A 20,112-nucleotide genomic window follows, 5' to 3' on the forward strand; every position below is an offset into this window, starting at 1 on the left:
ACCTATGCTAGGATCCTGTTTGTGGACTTCAGCTCTCCATTCAACACCATCCTTTCGGCTTTGCTCCAGGACAAGCTTTCTCTGCTCCACGTGCCCGACTCCACCTGCAGGTGGATCACAGACTTCCCGACGGACCGGAGTCAGCATGTGAGGCTGGGAAAGAATGTCTCGAACACTCGGGCTCTCAGCACAGGATCTCCACAGGGCTGTGTCCTTCTCCCTGTACACTAACTGCTGCACCTCCAGCCACGACTCCGTAAAGCTCATCAAGTTTGCGGACGACACCACCCTCATCGGACTCATTTCGGATGGGGATGAGTCTGCCTACAGGAGGGAGGTGGACCGGCTGGTGACCTGGTGTAGCAGCAACAGCTTGGAGCTCAACGCCCAGAAAACAGTGGAGATGATCGTGGACTTCAGGAAAGCCACAGCCCCCTCGCCCTCACCAACAGCCCCATCACCACTATGGACTGTCACCTCTTCCTTGGCACCACCATCACCCAGGACCTCAAGTGGGAGTCAACCATCAGCTCCCTCATCAAGAAGGCCCAGCAGAGGATGTACTTCCTGCGGCAGCTGAAGAAGGCCAAGCTGCCTGTCCAGCTGATGGTGCAGTTCTACACGGCCATCATCGAGTCCATCCTCTGCTCCTCCTTCACGGTGTGGTACGCTGGGGCCACAGCCAGGGACAGACACAGACTGCAGCGCATTGTGGCCTCTGCTGAGAAGGTGATCGGCTGTAGCCTTCCATCTCTCCATGACCTGCATGTCTCCAGGACTCTGGGCCGAGCAGGTCGGATCACAACTGACCCTTCTCACCCTGCACACAGTCTATTCAAACCACTCCCCTCGGGCAGGAGGCTACAGTCCATCCGGACCAGAACCTCCCGCCATAAGAACAGTTTCTTCCCCTCTGCCGTTAGACTCATGAACTCCTCATAACTCAGTCACCTTAACCTTAACTCTGTCACTTTATCATTTTATCACGGGTCACTTTAGACAATGTACTTTGGTTTTAATTGCACTCCTCCCACTGCACTGTTTTTTTTTTTTTTCTGTTTCTCTTTTTCTGTTTTTCTGTTGCACACAGCTTTTCATATTTCATATGTCATTTTTTTTATCTCATATTTTGTCTTATTTTGGCACATATTGTATATTTTATCTTAGCATTTTATATTGCTCTGTTTAATGTTGCTCCGTTATATCGAAGCAAATTCCTAGTCTGTGAATCCTGTTCATTGGCAATGGCAATAAACTTCTTCTGATTCTGATTAATAATTTATGTGTCCAACCCCGCAGGTTGATCATTAAAATTAAATTTGTTAGTTCTAAAAGCCATCATAATTATTTATAGGAAATGTTCTATTTTTATTTCTCAAACAAATGTTTGGGCCTGAAAACAGGTTTTGATCTTTGGTTTCATTCTATAATACTGGACTTATTTTTCTACTAAGGTTTGAACTTTGAGAGTTTTTACACAGGAGAGAAAAGTGAGAAAATGTGTGTAGTGAGGGGTTTTACAGCCTTAAAACATCTAGAATGTAAAAAAAATAACGCTGACTACTTCGCGGAATTCACCTATCGCGGGCTATTTTTAGAACGTAACTCCCACGATAAACGAGGGACCACTGTATATAATATATACAGGAGGGAGGAGGGAGGAGTCGAGCCGCTGCTCCTCCACATCGAAAGGAGTCAGTTGAGGTGGCTCGGGCATCTTTTCCGGATGCCCCCGGGTGCCTCGCTGGTGAGGTGTTCCGGGCACGTCCCATTGGGAGGAGGCCCCGGGGAAGACCCAGGACATGCTGGAGGGACTACATGTCTCGGCTGGCTTGGGAACGCCTTGGGTTTCCCCCGGAGGAGGTGGGGGAGGTGTGTGTGGAACGGGAGGTCTGGGCGGCTTTGCTTGAGCTGCTGCCCCCGCGACCCGACTCTGGATAAAGCGGAAGAAAATGTATGTACATGTATGTATGTAATCTGATTACTTTTGGATTACATTTCAAAGTAATCCTACCCAACCTTGTATATATATTTAAACATTTTTGTTTGTTTTGTTTGTATGCTTGTGAACGCAGCTTAATGAAAAGAACTTATGGCGTTGAGTTATAGTCTCAGTATATCTATTAAATTGCGGCATAACGACTTTAAAATAGACATTTGTTTTACATAACTCATGCTGTTGATGGTAAATCACTGGCTGCCTTTTTCCCCTCATTTCGCTTCTGTTTAACTGGCTCAAGGTGCTCTCTCCACCCTTAGTAATGTCTGCCGTGCGGCACGCCGCTCGTCACGTGACGTCCATTCCAGGTCTCTATTTCCATGACTTGCACATCCTTAGGCAGAAGGTCAGAGGTTTTGAATGGAAATGGCGTAGTTCCAAATTAGAGGTATTCCACCTTGCGTGGTGTGATGCTGTCTTAGATTATAGGCATGCACCACTGGCTACAGAGTGGGCCCATTACTCTGATTTGATCAATAAAAACAAGGATAACTCAAAAGTTTTTATTTGACACAGTAGCATTTCTCATTAATGGACAGCCACCTGTTAGTCCTTCTCCTTTCTCAACACAGAACTTCCTGGATTATTTTGAGAAGAAAATAGAAGATATTAGGTTGATCATATCTTAGCATACTTTGGTTCAGTCACTGCACCCAGTTATTGAGGTGGGGGTGACCATTGAGGTGTTACTTAGATTTACAGAATTTAATAGTATTTCTCTCGGTGTGCTGACGAAACTCGTGATGTCTGCAAAAAGCACAACCTCTTTATTTGATCCTATACCAACACAACTGTTTAAGGACCTGTGGCCCACTCTTGGGCCGACTTTGCTGGAAATTATTAATCTTTCTTAACTTCTGGATCTGTTCCAAAATGTTTTAAATCTGCAGTAATTAAACCATTACTTAAGAAATCCAATCTTTACCCTGGTGTAATTGTAGGCTGATATCAAATCTATCATTTTGCTTTAAAATTCTGGAAAAGGTGGTTTCACAGCAGCTCATGGACCACCTTACTAAGAATGATCTTTTTGAGCCACTGCAGTCTGCTTTTAGAAATTGTCACTTCATAGAGACAGCGCTTATTAAAGTAGTGAATGATATTCTGTGAGCAATAGACTCGGATGCCACTACAGTCTTGGTGCTGTTAGATCTCAGTGCTGCGTTTGATACTGTTGATCATCATATTTTACTTGATAGGTTGGAGAATCATTTCAGGATTATTGGAACTGTCCTTGCGTGGTTGACGTCATATCTGTCCGGTCGTTCCCACTGTTTCTCTTTATGTAGCACCCCTTGGGAATATACTGCAGCGCTTTGGGATTGCCTTTCATTGCTATGCTGTTGATACTCAATTGTACATGCAGATAACTGCTGGTAATCTCATCCACATAAACTTCTTAGAAGATTGCCTTGCAGCATTGAGAAGTTAGATGTCTTCCTACTTTTAAACTCAGATAAGACTGAAATGATGGTTCTTGGTCCAGCGAGGCGCTTAGCTTAGGTTCATGTGTTATACATCATACGGACAAAGTGAGGAACCTTGGAGTAATTTTTGATCCTGCGTTGTCTTTTAACCACCACATTAGAGACATTGCGAGGACTGCTTTCTTCCATCTGCGAAATATAGTGAAGATTCGTCTAGGGCTGAAATGATTCGAGTAATTCGATTACAAAAAATGTTCGTTTAAAGCTGTAGTACATACACCAGGCCTGTATGTGGTGCTGTAACGCTCCCACAAAAAACACAGAAGACCATAGCACTAATCAATGTAGCAGGCGATGCTACAAGTTTGCAAAACCACACGCTGAGTAAAGCCTTTAAAGAGGAAGGGTCCGCGCGGATTGTCTGAAACTGACTTATTGCACATTTAAAGTGAAGCAGCGTGTTTGTATATATTAAAAAAAAAAAACACGTTTTGCTCTACTGCCGTTCTCCACCTCCGCAGATGAAGCAAAAGGACGCGCACTTTAAATGAGTCATGTTTAATGATTAAAAAAAAAAAATGCTTTTATTCAGATTTGGTAAGAGTTTTTAACAGCAGGCAGCTTTTGTGGAAACACTGCAATCCACAGCCGTTTTTCAAAGGCTGTGTTATTCACCAAGTATCCATAAAAACAAAGAACTTGACTTTGGTTTGAGCTACACTCTGTACGGCATATATAAATATACACTGAACAAATAACACTGAATAAATCACAGTAATAAAAAGTGCAAATGAAAAAAAGAATGCACTGTCCGCAGACTGAAGATTTCACAGACTGCCTGGGCGTATGGTTTGGTAACGATCTAAAACTCTTAATATGAAAAAATAAATGATAACCCGACAAAACAGAGAGAGGAACTCCCTAAACTTAAAAATCTGCATGATGGCACAGCAACATTGTGCCACTGCTTAGGGAGAGCCCTGCCACTACTGATATTGTTTAAAAACACAAAGGTACTTTTTATCCGATTACCCAATTAATCTGTTATGTGTCGGACGCAGCTCGTAGAACCGAACAGCGTTTGAAGGACCCAGTATGAAATAAGCAGAGCACGGTACAAAGGCTAACTGAATTTAATACATAACAGTGATACAAAAAATAACAAAAGAAAGTGCGGTCTGGAGTGGTGCGCTCCCAGCAGCGCTAACGGTCCGGAGCCAGAAGCTGTTCGGACCCAAGGACCCCGCCGACACCCCCCAGGTGGCCGCAACAAACCGAGTCTGTGAAAGAAGGAACCATTATGTGAGTCCACACTCTACACACAGAGAGAACACTTAAAGGTGTACAAACAGCAAACACTTCCTGGCTTGATTACTAATCAACTTCCCAACCTGCAGGCATGGAACATCCAGTTCACAAAACTCCACTGCAGTGGAAGCCGATACATGACTAACATACAGCTCAATATAAAAGGTGTGAGGGACACCACATTTACTGACTGTATAAATGTTAGTCACAAAATCTAACGTACCTCAGGAAGTGTGCTGACGAGCGTGAGACCTCACCCCCTCCTCTTTCACAGACCGTGCATCAAACCTGGACGTTCTCTGCATCCACTGATGATGAGATGGCTCCCGAGACGACGATCTCACCCGCCTGGTCACAAGGTCGAGTCTCTGGCAAATACACACTGTATACTCCAGTCTTAAATGCCACCATGTTCCAAATCCATATAGATGCACCTCAGCTGTGAGTCCTGACGAGCCGCAGGTGATCAGGGTGAGGTCCTGATAACCTCAGCAACACAGCCACTCAGTCCCAAATGCAAGCCACCTGGAAGGAAAAACAAAAGACAGAAACAAAAAGGCAGCCAGGCCCCCCAGCCATACAACATAATCGATAAAATAATCGATAGATTATTCAATTCCAAAAATAGTTTATCTGCAGCCCTAGATTTGTCCCATCCTATCTATGGCTAATGCTGAGACTCTGATCCATGCTTTTATCCCTTACAGATTGGACTATTGCATTGCTCTGTTTTCTGGTTTACCACAGTCCAGCATTAGGGGTCTTCAACTGGTTCAAAATGCTGCTGCCAGATTTCTGACATGAAGCAGAAGGTTTGCCCATATTACGCCGGTTCTGGCATCCCTTCATTGGCTTCCAGTCTCTTTGAGGTTCGACTTTAAGGTGTTGTTACTGGCCTATGGGATTGTTCACGGTCTGGCACCTCCCGACCTGGCCAACCTGATTGAGCCCTATGTGCCGGTTTGGGCCCTGTGTTCACAGTTTGCAGGTCTGCTATGTGTTTCTACAGTAAATAAAAAGTTGGAGCTGGTTACAGAGCATTTTCATACCGTGCCCCAGCTCTTTGAAATGATCTGCCCGTCCAGATCTGGCAATCAGCTCAGAGACTTTTAAATCTAGACTGAAGACATTTTTTTCTCTGTTTTATAGTGTTTTATGTTACTGCATATCTTCTTTTATTCTTTTTACTTATTTGTGTTTTTATTCTATTGTGTTTTTAATTCATTTTGTTCTGCATTTTAAGTGATGTTTTGTGAAACACCTTGAGGCGACCTCGTCGCAGTTTGGCGCTATATAAATTAATTTGATTTGAAATTTGATTTCTTATATTGAAATTTTGGAGTCCATGACAGACTGGTCTTCAGGATTGGTCTTTTGGATTTCAAGCTGATCACGGAAAATCTGTCTCACATGGATTGGTGGAATCCTGTGATGTGTAAAGGTTAGTATAAAACTCTTTAAATTGCTCGTTTATAGTTACGGGATTATAAAACAGTAATCCCTGTGCCGTGCAGGTTTCAATTATTGTTTGATCAGCTGAAGTTTGTATAAATTGAGGTAATAATTTGCCAACCCTATCCTCGTGCTCATAGTAGGTTTTCTTTGTTTTCAATAGTAGTCTTTATGTTTGTTCAATGGAAAGGTCATTAAATGTGTCTTGAAGTACCAGTCGTTCTTAATACAAATTCGGATTTGGATAGGTAACATACTTATTATCTAACACTTTAATTTGCTGAGATAAATCAGTGAGGCGATGACCATGTTCTCTTTCCTATGAGCTGCATATGACAGGCATTGTTAGTGTACTTGTCCATAGGACAAGTAACCCTGGCAGTTTACTTGTCCTATAGGAAAAGCTGGTTGTCTGGACGACCCGTGAGTGAGCTTTAAATTAAATATTTATCACATACTTTGCTCTGACTTGTCACTTAATAAAAACCTGTCATATTCTTTTGTTTGTAAGTACTTTAATATTCCAACATAAGAATTGCAGCTGAAATATAAAAATCATTACATTTCAACATTTTCTGGGACTGAGATTCAGATTAAATATTTCACATCTTAAGATGTTTGCATCTCAGCACATGTGTGCTTTTGTTTTTTGTATAATAATTAATGGCTCTGCATTTCAAATGCATTACAAATTGTAATATTTTTTTAAATTTTTATTTCTATATTAATAATAATAGCAACAACAGTAATACGAGGGAAGTATTGCGCAACGGTGCATAGCTCACTCATGGCACAGGGAGTCCTAATCAGGAAGTGCCAATTTCTTAATCTACAATAAAACAGGAAATGTTCAAATGTCAAATGAAATTAGTGAGTCACATTGACTGCTAGGTTCCTCCTGTCCAGTAGTTGGTGCTGTGTACCACAAAAAGTTCTAATCCACCTTAGAAGAAGAAAATGTTTGCTTCAGATTTGAACTGAACAGGTTGTTTGAACTATGGACTTCTAATTACACCAAACTTATATTGGTGAGTAAACGACTGTATTTTATGCCAGAAATTAGGTCTGGGTGGTCTATGTTGTTAAAAGTAGCATTTCTCCATTAATTAGGTTGCCTTATACACACGTTTAAGGTATCAGACAGCAGGTGGTTCATGCTCTGTTGGCTTATTAGTGCAGCAGGTAACTGAAACATTCCTTCAGATGATGAAGGAATGGGGCTCCTTCAATAGAAAACTCATGTCGTCAGTCAACTCTGGCTGATCATCCGAAATAGCTTACTGCAGTGATTGCAAGCACAGAGCATGCATTTTCCACTGACAGGTGCAGTGCTTCAACCTTCCAAGATGGACGGGTCAGCGCTCCAGGTCACGTGACCAAACATTTACACTGTGGGAGAAAAGAAGAACTCTGTGGCAGTGGTGACAGCTCTGCTTCAGAGATTAAAGATATGATACGATACAATACACTTTATTGTCCCCTCCGGGAAATTTGTCTTGGACTCCAAGAGCTGCACAGATAAAACTGCCATGACATAATTACATAGTTCATGCATATTGCACATAACGTAATACACATACCAGTATTGCACAGATGATTCATGCATATTGCACATACACATATCCAAATTGCACATAACCCTATTGCACAGCCGTCTTCCACATATGGTTAAAAGGAAAATGCTGACAATATAGTAAATGACAATGAATAAATAACACTGAATAGTAATGCCACCGTGACATTAATGCACAATCCTACTACCTGTCCCAGGAACCATTATTTAAAACTCCAATTGACATAGGCACAAATGAGTTCTTAAAGTGATTCTTAAAGCTGCTGTATGTCAGTGTTCAGGAAGGCAGAGAACGCCATGTCAATCTAATATTAACGTTTTTAACCTTTTAAACATTATTGAGACCTATGCATAAATCATTTGACATGAAACATAACATAAAATAGTGACACGATATTTCCATGTTGAACTTTAACTTAAATTGCTCAAGTTGTGGCTCTTACAGCAGATAAATAAAAAAATTGTAAGTCTTGAATAATTTATTTAGCCACACCCCACTTTTTGAAATATGAATGGCCGCTGTCTGGTCTTTAGCGATGTCCCACCTACAGCACCACCTGAAAGCTGGGTGGCTTCGTGGTTATTACTGTTGTCTCACAGCAAGAAGGTTGTGTGTTTGCTTCCCACCTGTGGCCTTTCTGTGTGGAGCAGTGGCGGCTGCTGGTCTGTCTAATTGTCGGCTTGCGTCATAAAATTTGTCAGTTTATTTATAAGTAAATTCAAATATGTAAAATGGTCATAACAGTCCGAGTTGCACAGGCATTTCATAATTTATATCTCTATTACATACAGTATTTTATGATGGCACAATCACATTTGATTAGATTAGATAGAACCTTATTCAGAATTTTATTAATCCCCTGGGAAGACTCCTTCAGGGATTTAACACAAGTATATTATTAATGTTTTAAACAAAAATACCATCAAAAATTTCATGAAGCACAGAGAACCTTATTATTAGACATACATTACAGAGCCTGACTGTTCATGACATTGTTCCATGCAAATGTTATGTTAAAGGTTTGCCAGCAGATGTGCCATACCTAATTGTATCAAAAGCTTCGAAACACTGAACCATTGCTTCACATTGATTCAGTGGTTCAAATCAATTTTTTATATAGCGCCAAATCACAATAGTGCCCCAAGGCGCTTTATATTGTAAGTCAAGCCATACAGTAATTACGGAAAAACCCCAACGGTCAAACGACCCCCTGTGAGCAAGCACTTGGAGACAGTGGGAAGGAAAAACTCCCTTTAAACAGGAAGAAATCTCCAGCAGAACCAGGCTCAGGGAGGGGCAGTCTTCTGCTGGGACTGGTTGGGGCTGAGGGAGAGAACCAGGAAAAAGACATGCTGTGGAGGGGAGCAGAGATCAATCACTAATGATTAAATGCAGAGTGGTGCATACAGAGCAAAAAGAGAAAGAAACACTCAGTGCATCATGGGAACCCCCCAGCAGTCTAAGTCTATAGCAGCATAACTAAGGGATGGTTCAGGGTCACCTGATCCAGCCCTAACTATAAGCTTTATCAAAAAGGAAAGTTTTAAGCCTAATCTTAAAAGTAGAGAGGGTGTCTGTCTCCCTGATCCGAATTGGGAGCTGGTTCCAGAGGAGAGGAGCCTGAAAGCTGAAGGCTCTGCTTCCCATTCTACTCTTACAAACCCTAGGAACTACAAGTAAGCCTGCAGTCTGAGAGCGAAGCGCTCTATTGGGGTGATATGTTACTATGAGGTCCCTAAGATAAGATGGGACCTGATTATTCAAAACCTTATAAGTAAGAAGAAGAATTTTAAATTCTATTCTAGAATTAACAGGAAGCCAATGAAGAGAGGCCAATATGGGTGAAATATGCTCTCTCCTTCTAGTCCCTGTCAGTACTCTAACTGCAGCATTTTGAATTAACTGAAGGCTTTTCAGGGAACTTTTAGGACAACCTGATAATAATGAATTACAGTAGTCCAGCCTAGAGGAAATAAATGCATGAATTAGTTTTTCAGCATCACTCTGAGACAAGACCTTTCTAATTTTAGAGATATTGCGCAAATGCAAAAAAGCAGTCCTACATATTTGCTTAATATGCGCATTGAATGACATATCCTGATCAAAAATGACTCCAAGATTTCTCACAGTATTACTAGAGGTCAGGGTAATGCCATCCAGAGTAAGGATCTGGTTAGACACCATGTTTCTAAGACTTGTGGGGCCAAGTACAATAACTTCAGTTTTATCTGAGTTTAAAAGCAGGAAATTAGAGGTCATCCATGTCTTTATGTCTGTAAGACAATCCTGCAGTTTAGCTAATTGGTGTGTGTCCTCTGGCTTCATGGATAGATAAAGCTGGGTATCATCTGCGTAACAATGAAAATTTAAGCAATGCTGTCTAATAATACTGCCTAAGGGAAGCATGTATAAATGAATAAAATTGGTCCTAGCACAGAACCTTGTGGAACTCCATAATTAACCTTAGTCTGTGAAGAAGATTCCCCATTTACATGAACAAATTGTAATCTATTAGATAAATATGATTCAAACCACCGCAGCGCAGTGCCTTTAATACCTATGGCATGCTCTAATCTCTAATAAAATTTTATGGTCAACAATATCAAAAGCAGCACTGAGGTCTAACAGAACAAGCACAGAGATGAGTCCACTGTCTGAAGCCATAAGAAGATCATTTGTAACCTTCACTAATGCTGTTTCTGTACTATGATGAATTCTAAACCCTGACTGAAACTATTCAAATAGACCATTCCTCTGCAGATGATCAGTTAGCTGTTTTACAACTACCCTTTCAAGAATTTTTGAGAGAAAAGGAAGGTTGGAGATTGGCCTATAATTAGCTAAGATAGCTGGGTCAAGTGATGGCTTTTTAAGTAATGGTTTAATTACTGCCACCTTAAAAGCCTGTGGTACATAGCCAACTAATAAAGATAGATTGATCATATTTAAGATAGAAGCATTAATTAATGGTAGGGCTTCCTTGAGCAGCCTGGTAGGAATGGGGTCTAATAGACATGTTGATGGTTTGGAGGAAGTAACTAATGAAAATAACTCAGACAGAACAATCGGAGAGAAAGAGTCTAACCAAATACCGGCATCACTGAAAGCAGCCAAAGAGAACGATATGTCTTTGGGATGGTTATGAGTAATTTTTTTTGTCTAATAGTTAAAATTTTATTAGCAAAGAAAGTCATGAAGTCATTACTAGTTAAAGTTAAAGGAATACTTGGCTCAATAGAGCTCTGACACTTTGTCAGCCTGGCTACAGTGCTGAAAAGAACCTGGGGTTCTTATTTCTTCAATTAGTGATGAGTAGTAAGATGTCCTAGCTTTACGGAGGGCTTTTTTATAGAGCAACAGACTCTTTTTCCAGGCTAAGTGAAGATCTTCTAAATTAGTGAGACGTTATTTCCTCTCCAACTTACGGGTTATCTGCTTTAAGCTGCGAGTTTGAGTTATACCACGGAGTCAGGCACTTCTGATTTAAGGCTCTCTTTTTCAGAGGAGCTACAGCATCCAAAGTTGTCCTCAATGAGGATATAAAACTATTGAAGAGATAATCTATCTCACTCAGAGTTTAGGTAGCTACTCTGCCCAGTGTTTGTATATGGCATTGGAGAACATAAAGAAGGAATCATATCCTTAAACCTAGTTACAGCGCTTTCTGAAAGACTTCTACTGTAATGAAACATGCGTTCAGAACGCTTCGGTTTCTCTGTCACTAAATAAAGTACAGCGACCACTAATTATTACCACATGTCCATGGATAGACTTACAATCATGAATACTTTGATGTTGTGTTGCGAACCTGGACATTAATTACAGGGCTGTGAAAACTCCACAGATCCGTGGAATTCCGCAGATTTCATCATGGGGAGGGGTGCGGGAGTGTCAGTGTTGTACTATTTAATTGTGATCCTTACTGACTTTTTAAAATGCTTATCGCAAAGCATTCTCTTTTTTTACGACATCATGCAAGTTTTATAAGTCCGCGGACACTGATCTGTGTGTTACAGATACAAATCAGTTTCCTCGGATCCGTGGAGTTTCGAGGAAAATAAATGCCACTCACAACGTGGCTGTTACGACAGTTGTAGTAAAACGGGACTGGTTGGTTGTTGCGGTGATGCTGTGTGGCTCCCGTGCGAAGCTAGCTAAACGTAGCATGTGGATGTGGACATCAGACAGAGCGAAGATGGCGAGAAAGACGGTTTGAAAAAGTCTGATAAGGACAAGAATCTGTGGAATTGTTGCTGGCTTCATCAACACACCTGAAAGATAAACGGGAAAAGTGAACTTGTAAGAATTTTTTTCTCTCTCTGGAAAATAAACATTGTGCTGTTCAAACAGGATTTCAGAAAAGATTATGTGCCTTTTTTCTTTCATTAATCTAGACTTTCTTTGATTGAAAAAAGATATTGTGGCTTTGAATGAATTTAGGCTACATGAATTTACACAACAATGTAAATTAGTTTTTATTAATGTAGACTTTTTTTTCATGGGAAAAAGACATTGTGGCTTTGAGTGGATTTACAGGAATTTACACAAGAATGTGTGGCTTTTTATTATTAGGTATGTTATTGATATTTTACCATGATTTTTTTTTAATATTCTACAATCTTTAGCTGTGGTTTTAGACATGCTTTAACAGTCTTTTCAGTCTTCATGAATTTCATGTAGTTTAATTGTTCTGAGTTAATGCATAATTTGGTTTACAATTAAAAGGAAAATCATTCCAGGTCCTACTTCCACGTCATATTCTGTTATTTCAACATCATCATTGACGGTTCAAATGAACGGTTGAATCGAGGATCATTTAAATATGCACTAATTTTGCAATTTGTTCTTCCAGGAGATGTTGAAAATGTATCAGTAGATGAAAATTTTATTTGGTTTCTGGGGCCCCACAAGGCCGGAGACCCCGGCTCCTCGGGGGGGGGCTGCGAATTGTCCTCAAATTTCACAATTTTTATTTCACAGCCCTGTAATTAATGTGCAATGACCTTAAACACTAACTTACTGAAGAACAAAGCAGAGAGTAACTCACATGGATGTTCTCAAATAACATCTAATCCAGTACCTGATGTCTGCAATCTGTGATTGTTCCTGCATCCAAATCACCAGTTTCATCCATTTCTATTGTCTTTCTGCAGATTTAGACTCATTTTGTTTGGCTGCGGTACATTTTTTCTCTTTTTTTTTAGTTTGGTATCATTGTGTAGGGGTGGTGGCCAAGTGGTTAGTGCACTTGGTTTTGGTGCGGATGGTTTCCAGTTCAAATCCTGCCCCTGCCACATTTCTCCATGTAATGTGGAGTTGCATCAGGAAGGGCGTAAAACTTGTGCTAATTCAACATGCAGATCCATCTCGGATTTGCTTTGAAATTGATTTTATCTGTTAGTAATGTTACTGTTATACACATCCTGCTTCAGCCATCCAACGTAAGCTGCAATGAATGTGAGATACAGCTCTGCATGCTCAGATCAGCGGCGACATCGACAGCGGGTGACGTTCTTCCCCGACGCCTCACTCTCTGCCTCCGATACGCTTACTGAGCCTGAAGGCTCAGTAAACGCTGAAGCGGGCCACTCACATCACCCTCGTGTCTGCTGTGCAGCCGGTACCATGTCCCTGTCTACTGAATGGAGGTGCAGCCAACTTGGCACAAGTCCAGAGAATACGCTTGCTGTTTTGATGCAGAGCGGCCGGTGACACCTGTTGCTGCAAGGACAGACTTTCCGCAGCGCCGCACATCTCGGTAATCAGAGCCGCAGAGCTCCATGGTCGCTGAGAGAGGTTTATATCTTTTTAATGACTTGGATTCTTTGCGGGTCCCGCCTCTGTACCCCGTGACGGTAACACCGGAGGCGAAAGACAGATTTTCAGTGCGACACCACTCAGTCAAACGAGCGTATGAAAAAGTCCCCAAAAATAATTTTCAAGCACAAATAAAAGAAATGAGTACTCGCCAAACGTGCCGCAAGACAATATGAAGTTTTAAAAAAGTAGATCCTTCCGTATAAGACAAGAAAAAGGTGCAGATGCAAACTGACGTAAATCCACAAATTACAGTTGGCGCGCGCAATGCATGCTGGGATAGGGTCTTTTCCCTGATGTCTCGGCAGCCTCCCGGATGTGATGACAGTTTTGCGGAGGGCTAAATTTTAGCTGTAAATTTGTCATTTTTAAATGAAGATTTCTCCATTGAATGACACATCTGGGCTTGCAGATTTACTTTACTACATTCAGAAGGATCTTATGTGTAAATATGTCATTTTTTGGTCCAAAGATCTGACTGCATTTATTTCAATGCAGGTCTACTTTAACAAACTCTACATATTTGACCCCTTAATTTTTTTTGGACATTTTAGGGGAAGCTGAACTTCTCTTGCAGTCTTAGAGAAATAGCCTCTGGGGTGAAGTTTGCATGTTCTCCCCATGTTTGTTGTGGGTTTCCTCCGGGTGCTCCGTTTCCTCCCACATTTAAAGACATGTGGGTTAGGTGGATTGGAGACTTTATAATTGTCCAGCTCTTCCTTGCAAAAGAGGTCTCACTCTCAGTGGGACAAACCAGGTTAAATAAAGGTTAAATTAACAACTAAAATTAAAATAAAATTTGTTAGACGTCAGGAGTTCAGCCTATCGGCGCTAACAGCTGCTGTCCAACAAACTGGCACAGAAGTTAGTGTGCCAGCTGTTTTTATTCATTGATTTTCTTTTTTGTTTGTTCATCTTCATCTGAAACCCTCCTGTCCTGTGCACCAGCAACGTTTCCTGTATATTCGTTTTGTAAATTGTTTTGTCAATTGTGTCTGTAGTATGGCTCAAGCAGAGGGTCACCCCTTTGAGTCTGGTCTGCTTGAGGTTTCTTCCTCAAATCATCAGAGGGAGTTTTTCTTTACCACTGTCTCCTGTGTTCTTGCTCTGGGGGTTAGTAAGGTTAGACCTTACTTGTGTGAAGCGCCTTGAGGCAACTTTGTTGTGATTTGGCGCTATATAAATGAAAATAAATTAAATTAAACCTTCATAATAATGTTATTTATAGACCCTGCATATTTTTAGGGGAAGGTCATGTTGAAAACTTCTGTGAATTAAACATGTGCTGTCAGGAGTTTCCATCCGCCCGCGTAAAATGGACGGCATTCATATGGCGCTTTTCCATCTTAATCAAAAGCTCAAAGCACTTTGCGATGATTCCTCACATTCACCAGTGTCAGAGTGCCGCCTTGCAAGGTGCTCACTACGCACCGGGAGCAGCTTAGGGATTAAGTACCTTGCCCAAGGGTCCTTAGTGATTTTCCAGCCTGATGGGGTTTGAACTGAAGATCCTCTGGTCTGAAGCTCACCGCTTGACCAGTAGACTATCACCTCATCTATTGTCTATCCCTGCTTACACCAAGTAAGGGTCTCCGGGGGGGTGAAGCCTATCCCAGCAGTCATAGGGCGTGAGTCAGGGTTCAGTCTGTGGCAGGGCCACATATAGACAAAAAGTGGCGTATAAATGCAGTCCATTTACCGTGAACTGGTATGGACCCCGCGTTTGTTTATTTGTTTACTTGTTTCTCATTTTGTGTGTGTGTGTGTGTGTGTGTGTGTGTGTGTGTGTGTGTGTGTGTGTGTGTGTGTGTGTGTGTGTGTGTGTGTGTGTGTGTGTCTCACAGGTTTGGACCGTATGGGATTCCCATCACAGTGTTTCCCAGGCGGGACTACAGGGAACAGGCTCAACCGTCTATGCAGTCACAGAATGAAGTAGATACAAAGCAGGAAGATGTCACCTTAAACCTTCTGTCTCCACCCCTACCTCCTCACTCCTGGGCTTCAAAACCTCCACCACTGTTCCAGGAGGGTGCACCATACCCCCCTCCTTTGTTCATCAGGGACAGCTACAACCAGGCCTTACCTCAGCCACCGCCACGAAAGATCAAAAGGCCAAAGCGTCGCTACCGCTGTGAAGAGCCAACGTCCATTATGAATGCCATCAAGCTTCGTCCTCGTCAAGTGCTTTGTGACAAATGCAAAGGTGTGGTAGGGACAAGTGTGTATCGGGACGCCCGGCGGGGATCATGTGACCTGCGGAGTGAGGAAACACCACGCAGGCGGAGATTAGCAGAAGGACCAATGTCGTCTGAAGTCAAAAGGCTGAGGAACGACCATGACAAGGCAGGTCGAAGCGCAACGGACAGACGCTCATCATCAGGAATACGTGTGTCGGCCGCATCACAGCCGTCCTCTCACCGTGTCCTGAGAGGTGTCTTGTCCTCGTCGACATCCTCATCACCTTCATCTGGCCGGATGTGTCTGAAGCTGAACTCTAAAAAGGTTCTGGCCAAAGGTTCTTGCATGGATAATACCAAAGCACGACAGGTTCTGAAGAAACTGGCCAGAGGCTCACAACCACTTCCACATCACCAGCCCAAACACCCAACCCAGAACCAGAATCTCACAAAGGCTGTAACCCGAGCCGCTGCTTTGAAGAACCACACCCAGAAAGTCCACTTCACCCGACGCCTACTGCATCTTGGCACGGTCTCCGTGACCTCAACCGCCCCTACTGCGCTTCCACCAAGGACACGCCTGAAGCCCCAAAGGTATCGTACCGATGACAGTCAGACAGCCTGCTCCCTGTCCCCTTGCAAGCAGAGCCAGACAACATGCTCCTCCTCCCCTGCTGCCAAACAGAGTGCCCACTCATTGCACCCAAAGCCTGCTGAAAACTCCACCCAGACCTTGTCCCATTCTGCAACGACTCCTTCCTCCTCATGTGCAGCTACTGTTGCCATGGAAATGCAGGCCCTCTGCCCTGCTGCTGTTGAACATGGAGAGGAGGAGGGGCCTGAGCAGGAACAGAAACAGTGTGTAAGTGATGGACAGTTGATGGACCCTCTTTCCTCCTCTTCAGACTCCTCCCATTCAGAGTGCAGCTCCACAGAGACCTTTGACCTCCCTCCGCCTGGGGACTTTCCTCTTCCACCCTCCTCTTCCTCCCCTGTTCCCCACTCTGCTCCCCCTTCCTCCTCGTCTACAGTGCGTCACTGTACCTCCTCTTCTTTGTCAGCTAGTCCCTCTCCTAAAACGGCGGGTGAGGAGACGCAGGCTGCCACCCCACGGGACAAGGATGATGGAGGTGAACTAAAGAGGCGTCGAAAGTCTTCCACATCTTCTTCCTCTTCCTCCTCCTCTTCCTCCTCCTCTTCTTCTGTCTTCTCCAAGTCAGTGTCAAAGTGCTCTGCCCCTGATGGCCGGGTGGTGTGTGTGGGGGACATTGTGTGGGCTAAGATCTACGGCTTCCCCTGGTGGCCGGCACGTGTGCTGAACATCACTCTGTCACGCCGCGGTGACACGGGCATGGCAGTGCGGCAGGAGGCACGTGTCTCTTGGTTTGGCTCTCCCACCACCTCGTTCCTGCCGCTTGTCCAGCTTTCACCCTTCTTGGAGAGCTTCCAGTCTCGCTTCGACAGGAAGAGGAAGGGCCCATACCGTCGTGCCATTGCTGAGGCTGCCAGCGCTGCCAAGCAGCTCACACCTGAGGTGCGAGCGTTGCTCACACAGTTTGAGACGTAGCATGTGAGTCTGTGCGCTCAGGTTTGTCTCTGGCACTGCCAACAGTTCCCGCCCACCTCTGACCCCAACCCCGACTACAGGGAGGAGGCGCTAGGCCCTCCCTCTTGTCAGACTGAGTCCTGTCTGTCTGTCAGGTGGCCGCTGGATACGGACGGATGCATGTTTGATGGAGGGCGGAGGGGGCGGAGCTTCCTGTAAGTGTTTGCAAGAGTGTTAATGTCACTGGTGATTGGAGGGCGGGATTCCATCAGCAACACTATCTGCTGATTCCCTGCATCTTCATACAAATGCAATCATGCATGTAAATATATTTTCTTGAAATCTGCTGACGAGCCGCCACGTCCTCCACTAACGTTTAACGACAACACTTCTGAACACGTGCAGGCATTTGAATTCTGTCTGCTGAGAACAAACTGAGGCTGGGGGTCCCAGAAGGTGTCACCAGTGAGTCCGTATCCAGTTCTAGCACCTTCTGCATGTTCAGGTTCCATGTCTTTGGTTTGTTGTCGTGAGCGCAGCTTGTTTGGAATAATGTCAAGCATTTGAAGGGTTGATGCAGTCCAGTCCAACATGAGTGTGTAACATTTCCATAGCAGCGTGTGCTACCCCCCCCCCCACCCGCACCTCAGTCATGTATATTAAGTTTATTTAAGCCTCAGTTTTTAATTGTCACATCATCTGATTGCTATGCAGTTAATCACATCTCAGTCGTAATTGTGACATTGGTTTAAAAAAGTGTGTTTCAGTAAGAATCGTCTTTGTGCAGTGCTTGCCGCGCTGTGGTCTAAGTGCACAGTGCTCTTATAATGCAAACTTTTCCTTCCATTAGGAGAGGTGATGGCTTAGTGGTTAAGCGTTGGGCTTCAGACCAGTGGATCCTCAGTTCAAAACCCAGCCAGACCGGAAATTCGCTAAGAGCCCCCTGGGCAAGGTCCTTAGTCCTCTAGTTGCTCCAGGTGCGTAGTGAGTGCCGTGCATGGCAACACACTGACATCATTAAAAAGTGCTATATAAATGCAGTCCATTTAGAGTTCCATTGGGACGCCGTGTCTGGGGAAGGAGACAAAGTGACAAGCTGCCTTTCATTTTCAATTATAGCGTGCGTTTTGCAACACCAAGACAACAGTCGCTATGCTGCCAGGTAGGCAGGGCTAAAATAGTCCGTTTTCTGCAAATACTGAGTGACAAGACATGGCGATGTCAGCTGGTAGCTCGCTTGAGCAAAATGATCCAACATGACGAAATACCTGCCAAACAGCAGTATTTCTGTAAAGCGCTAATCTCTTCGCCATTTTTCCTCATATTTTGTAAAAAAGTCTTAATCCAAAAACTCCATTTTTGTAACCAGGTCACACCTCTGAAGTGATTTAAAGAACTCGTACAGAGATGGTAGCATGCTAACTCAAGCTAGAGGAGCGTCACTGTGAAAGATGTTAGAAACAAATCAAGTGGGCTCTGGTTCCATTCAGCGGTCGAGCCCATGGTGACAGTGGCACCTTTACACAGTGCCACCTAATGTTAAACATCCTAATCCATTAGGAAAAAATTATTCAGGAAGAGTTTCAAAGATCTGAAAAAGTAATCAGTCCAGATTTAAAGATGATTATTAAAGTCAGTTTTGATGTAGTTTTTGTTAAATATTTCAGTAACCATTTAGAAATGAGAATTTTACAGCACAACGGACAGTTTGTCTTGTCGCAGCCTGAGGCATGAAATTCTGCCTCCAGACAGATTTACTGAACAGCGCTACAGTGTTTCCATTTCCTCCTGATTGATGACTGTCTGCACACATTTTGATTTCTGTTAATAATTACTTCTGGGCTCTGAACATCCAGGCGCCAGACATTAAAAAGCAACAAAACATACACCACAAGAACGTCTGGTTGGTTTGTTTCAACTTCATTATCTCCGTCAATGTCTGTGAGCAGCTGGTAGCCCGCAATTTTTCATATATTGTTATGAAATTTTGAAAGAGGATTCATACCTTGATAAGCAAGAACATATTCAATTTTCAAGGTAAAATGGTAAATGGACTGCATTTATATAGCGCTTTACCATCCGCATCAGACGCTCAAAGCGCTTTACAATAATGCCTCACATTCACCCTGATGGCAGGGTGTTGCCATACCGCAAAAGGTCAAAGTCAGGAAAAATTTTGGAAAATTGGGAAAATTCCTATTCTTTAACATTGAATGAATTTTCACAAATGCAGAACTCTGTCAAAAAAGATTGAATTTATTTCATATTTGAGAGTGTTATGTAGGATGGTATCCTTTATCACCTGACAAAGTTTGATCTGGATCTGATCCAGACTGCTTTATGTTTTGCTTTGCTTTATGTTTCATTATGCCTAAAATAATACCTCTTTGTTTTTGTTTTTTTGGTGTCCGTGTGAGCTTTAAGAACACTGGCACCCCCACTGGACACCAAAACATATGTGTCAGGTTTGCACACAGTGCACTCAGCCCAGGGTGCTGCCAGGGATTTTGGGCCCCATGAATGGAAATCTTACTGCCCCCCAAAAATATTATTTTGCCAGTATTATAATAATATTAGGGGCCTTTCTGGGCCCCTGTCAATCATGGGTCCCTAGAATCCTTCTCCTTATTCTCCCCTTTTTGGCACCCCTGCACAAAGCCTCCCACTTGTCAGGACAGGGATGGTAAGTGGGGAATTTTTTCTGCAACTCGTCTGTAAACGTGCACTTGGGTTTCGGCATTTTGCGGGCAGAAGTGACTGCTGGCTCGATGTGAGTGGAAAGAGAGCCGCCTACATGGCAGCCTCTCAGGGG

The 20,112-nt window shown here is 43.2% G+C and overlaps 1 protein-coding gene across 1 annotated transcript in view; it reads left to right on the top strand.

Moving 5' to 3' along the window:
* pwwp2a (PWWP domain containing 2A) overlaps nucleotides 1–19,443 on the top strand; it is a 60,953-nt gene extending 41,510 nt beyond the window's left edge. The window contains exon 2 of the mRNA XM_034177546.1: nucleotides 15,422–19,443. Coding sequence (XP_034033437.1) covers nucleotides 15,422–17,321 — 1,900 coding nt within the window. The 3' untranslated portion in view covers nucleotides 17,322–19,443. The remainder of the gene's footprint in view (nucleotides 1–15,421) is intronic.
* Nucleotides 19,444–20,112: the final 669 nt, after the last annotated feature.

This window comes from Thalassophryne amazonica, chromosome 9, assembly GCF_902500255.1.
Source record: "Thalassophryne amazonica chromosome 9, fThaAma1.1, whole genome shotgun sequence".
In the NCBI taxonomy this organism is placed as follows: Eukaryota; Metazoa; Chordata; class Actinopteri; order Batrachoidiformes; family Batrachoididae; genus Thalassophryne; species Thalassophryne amazonica.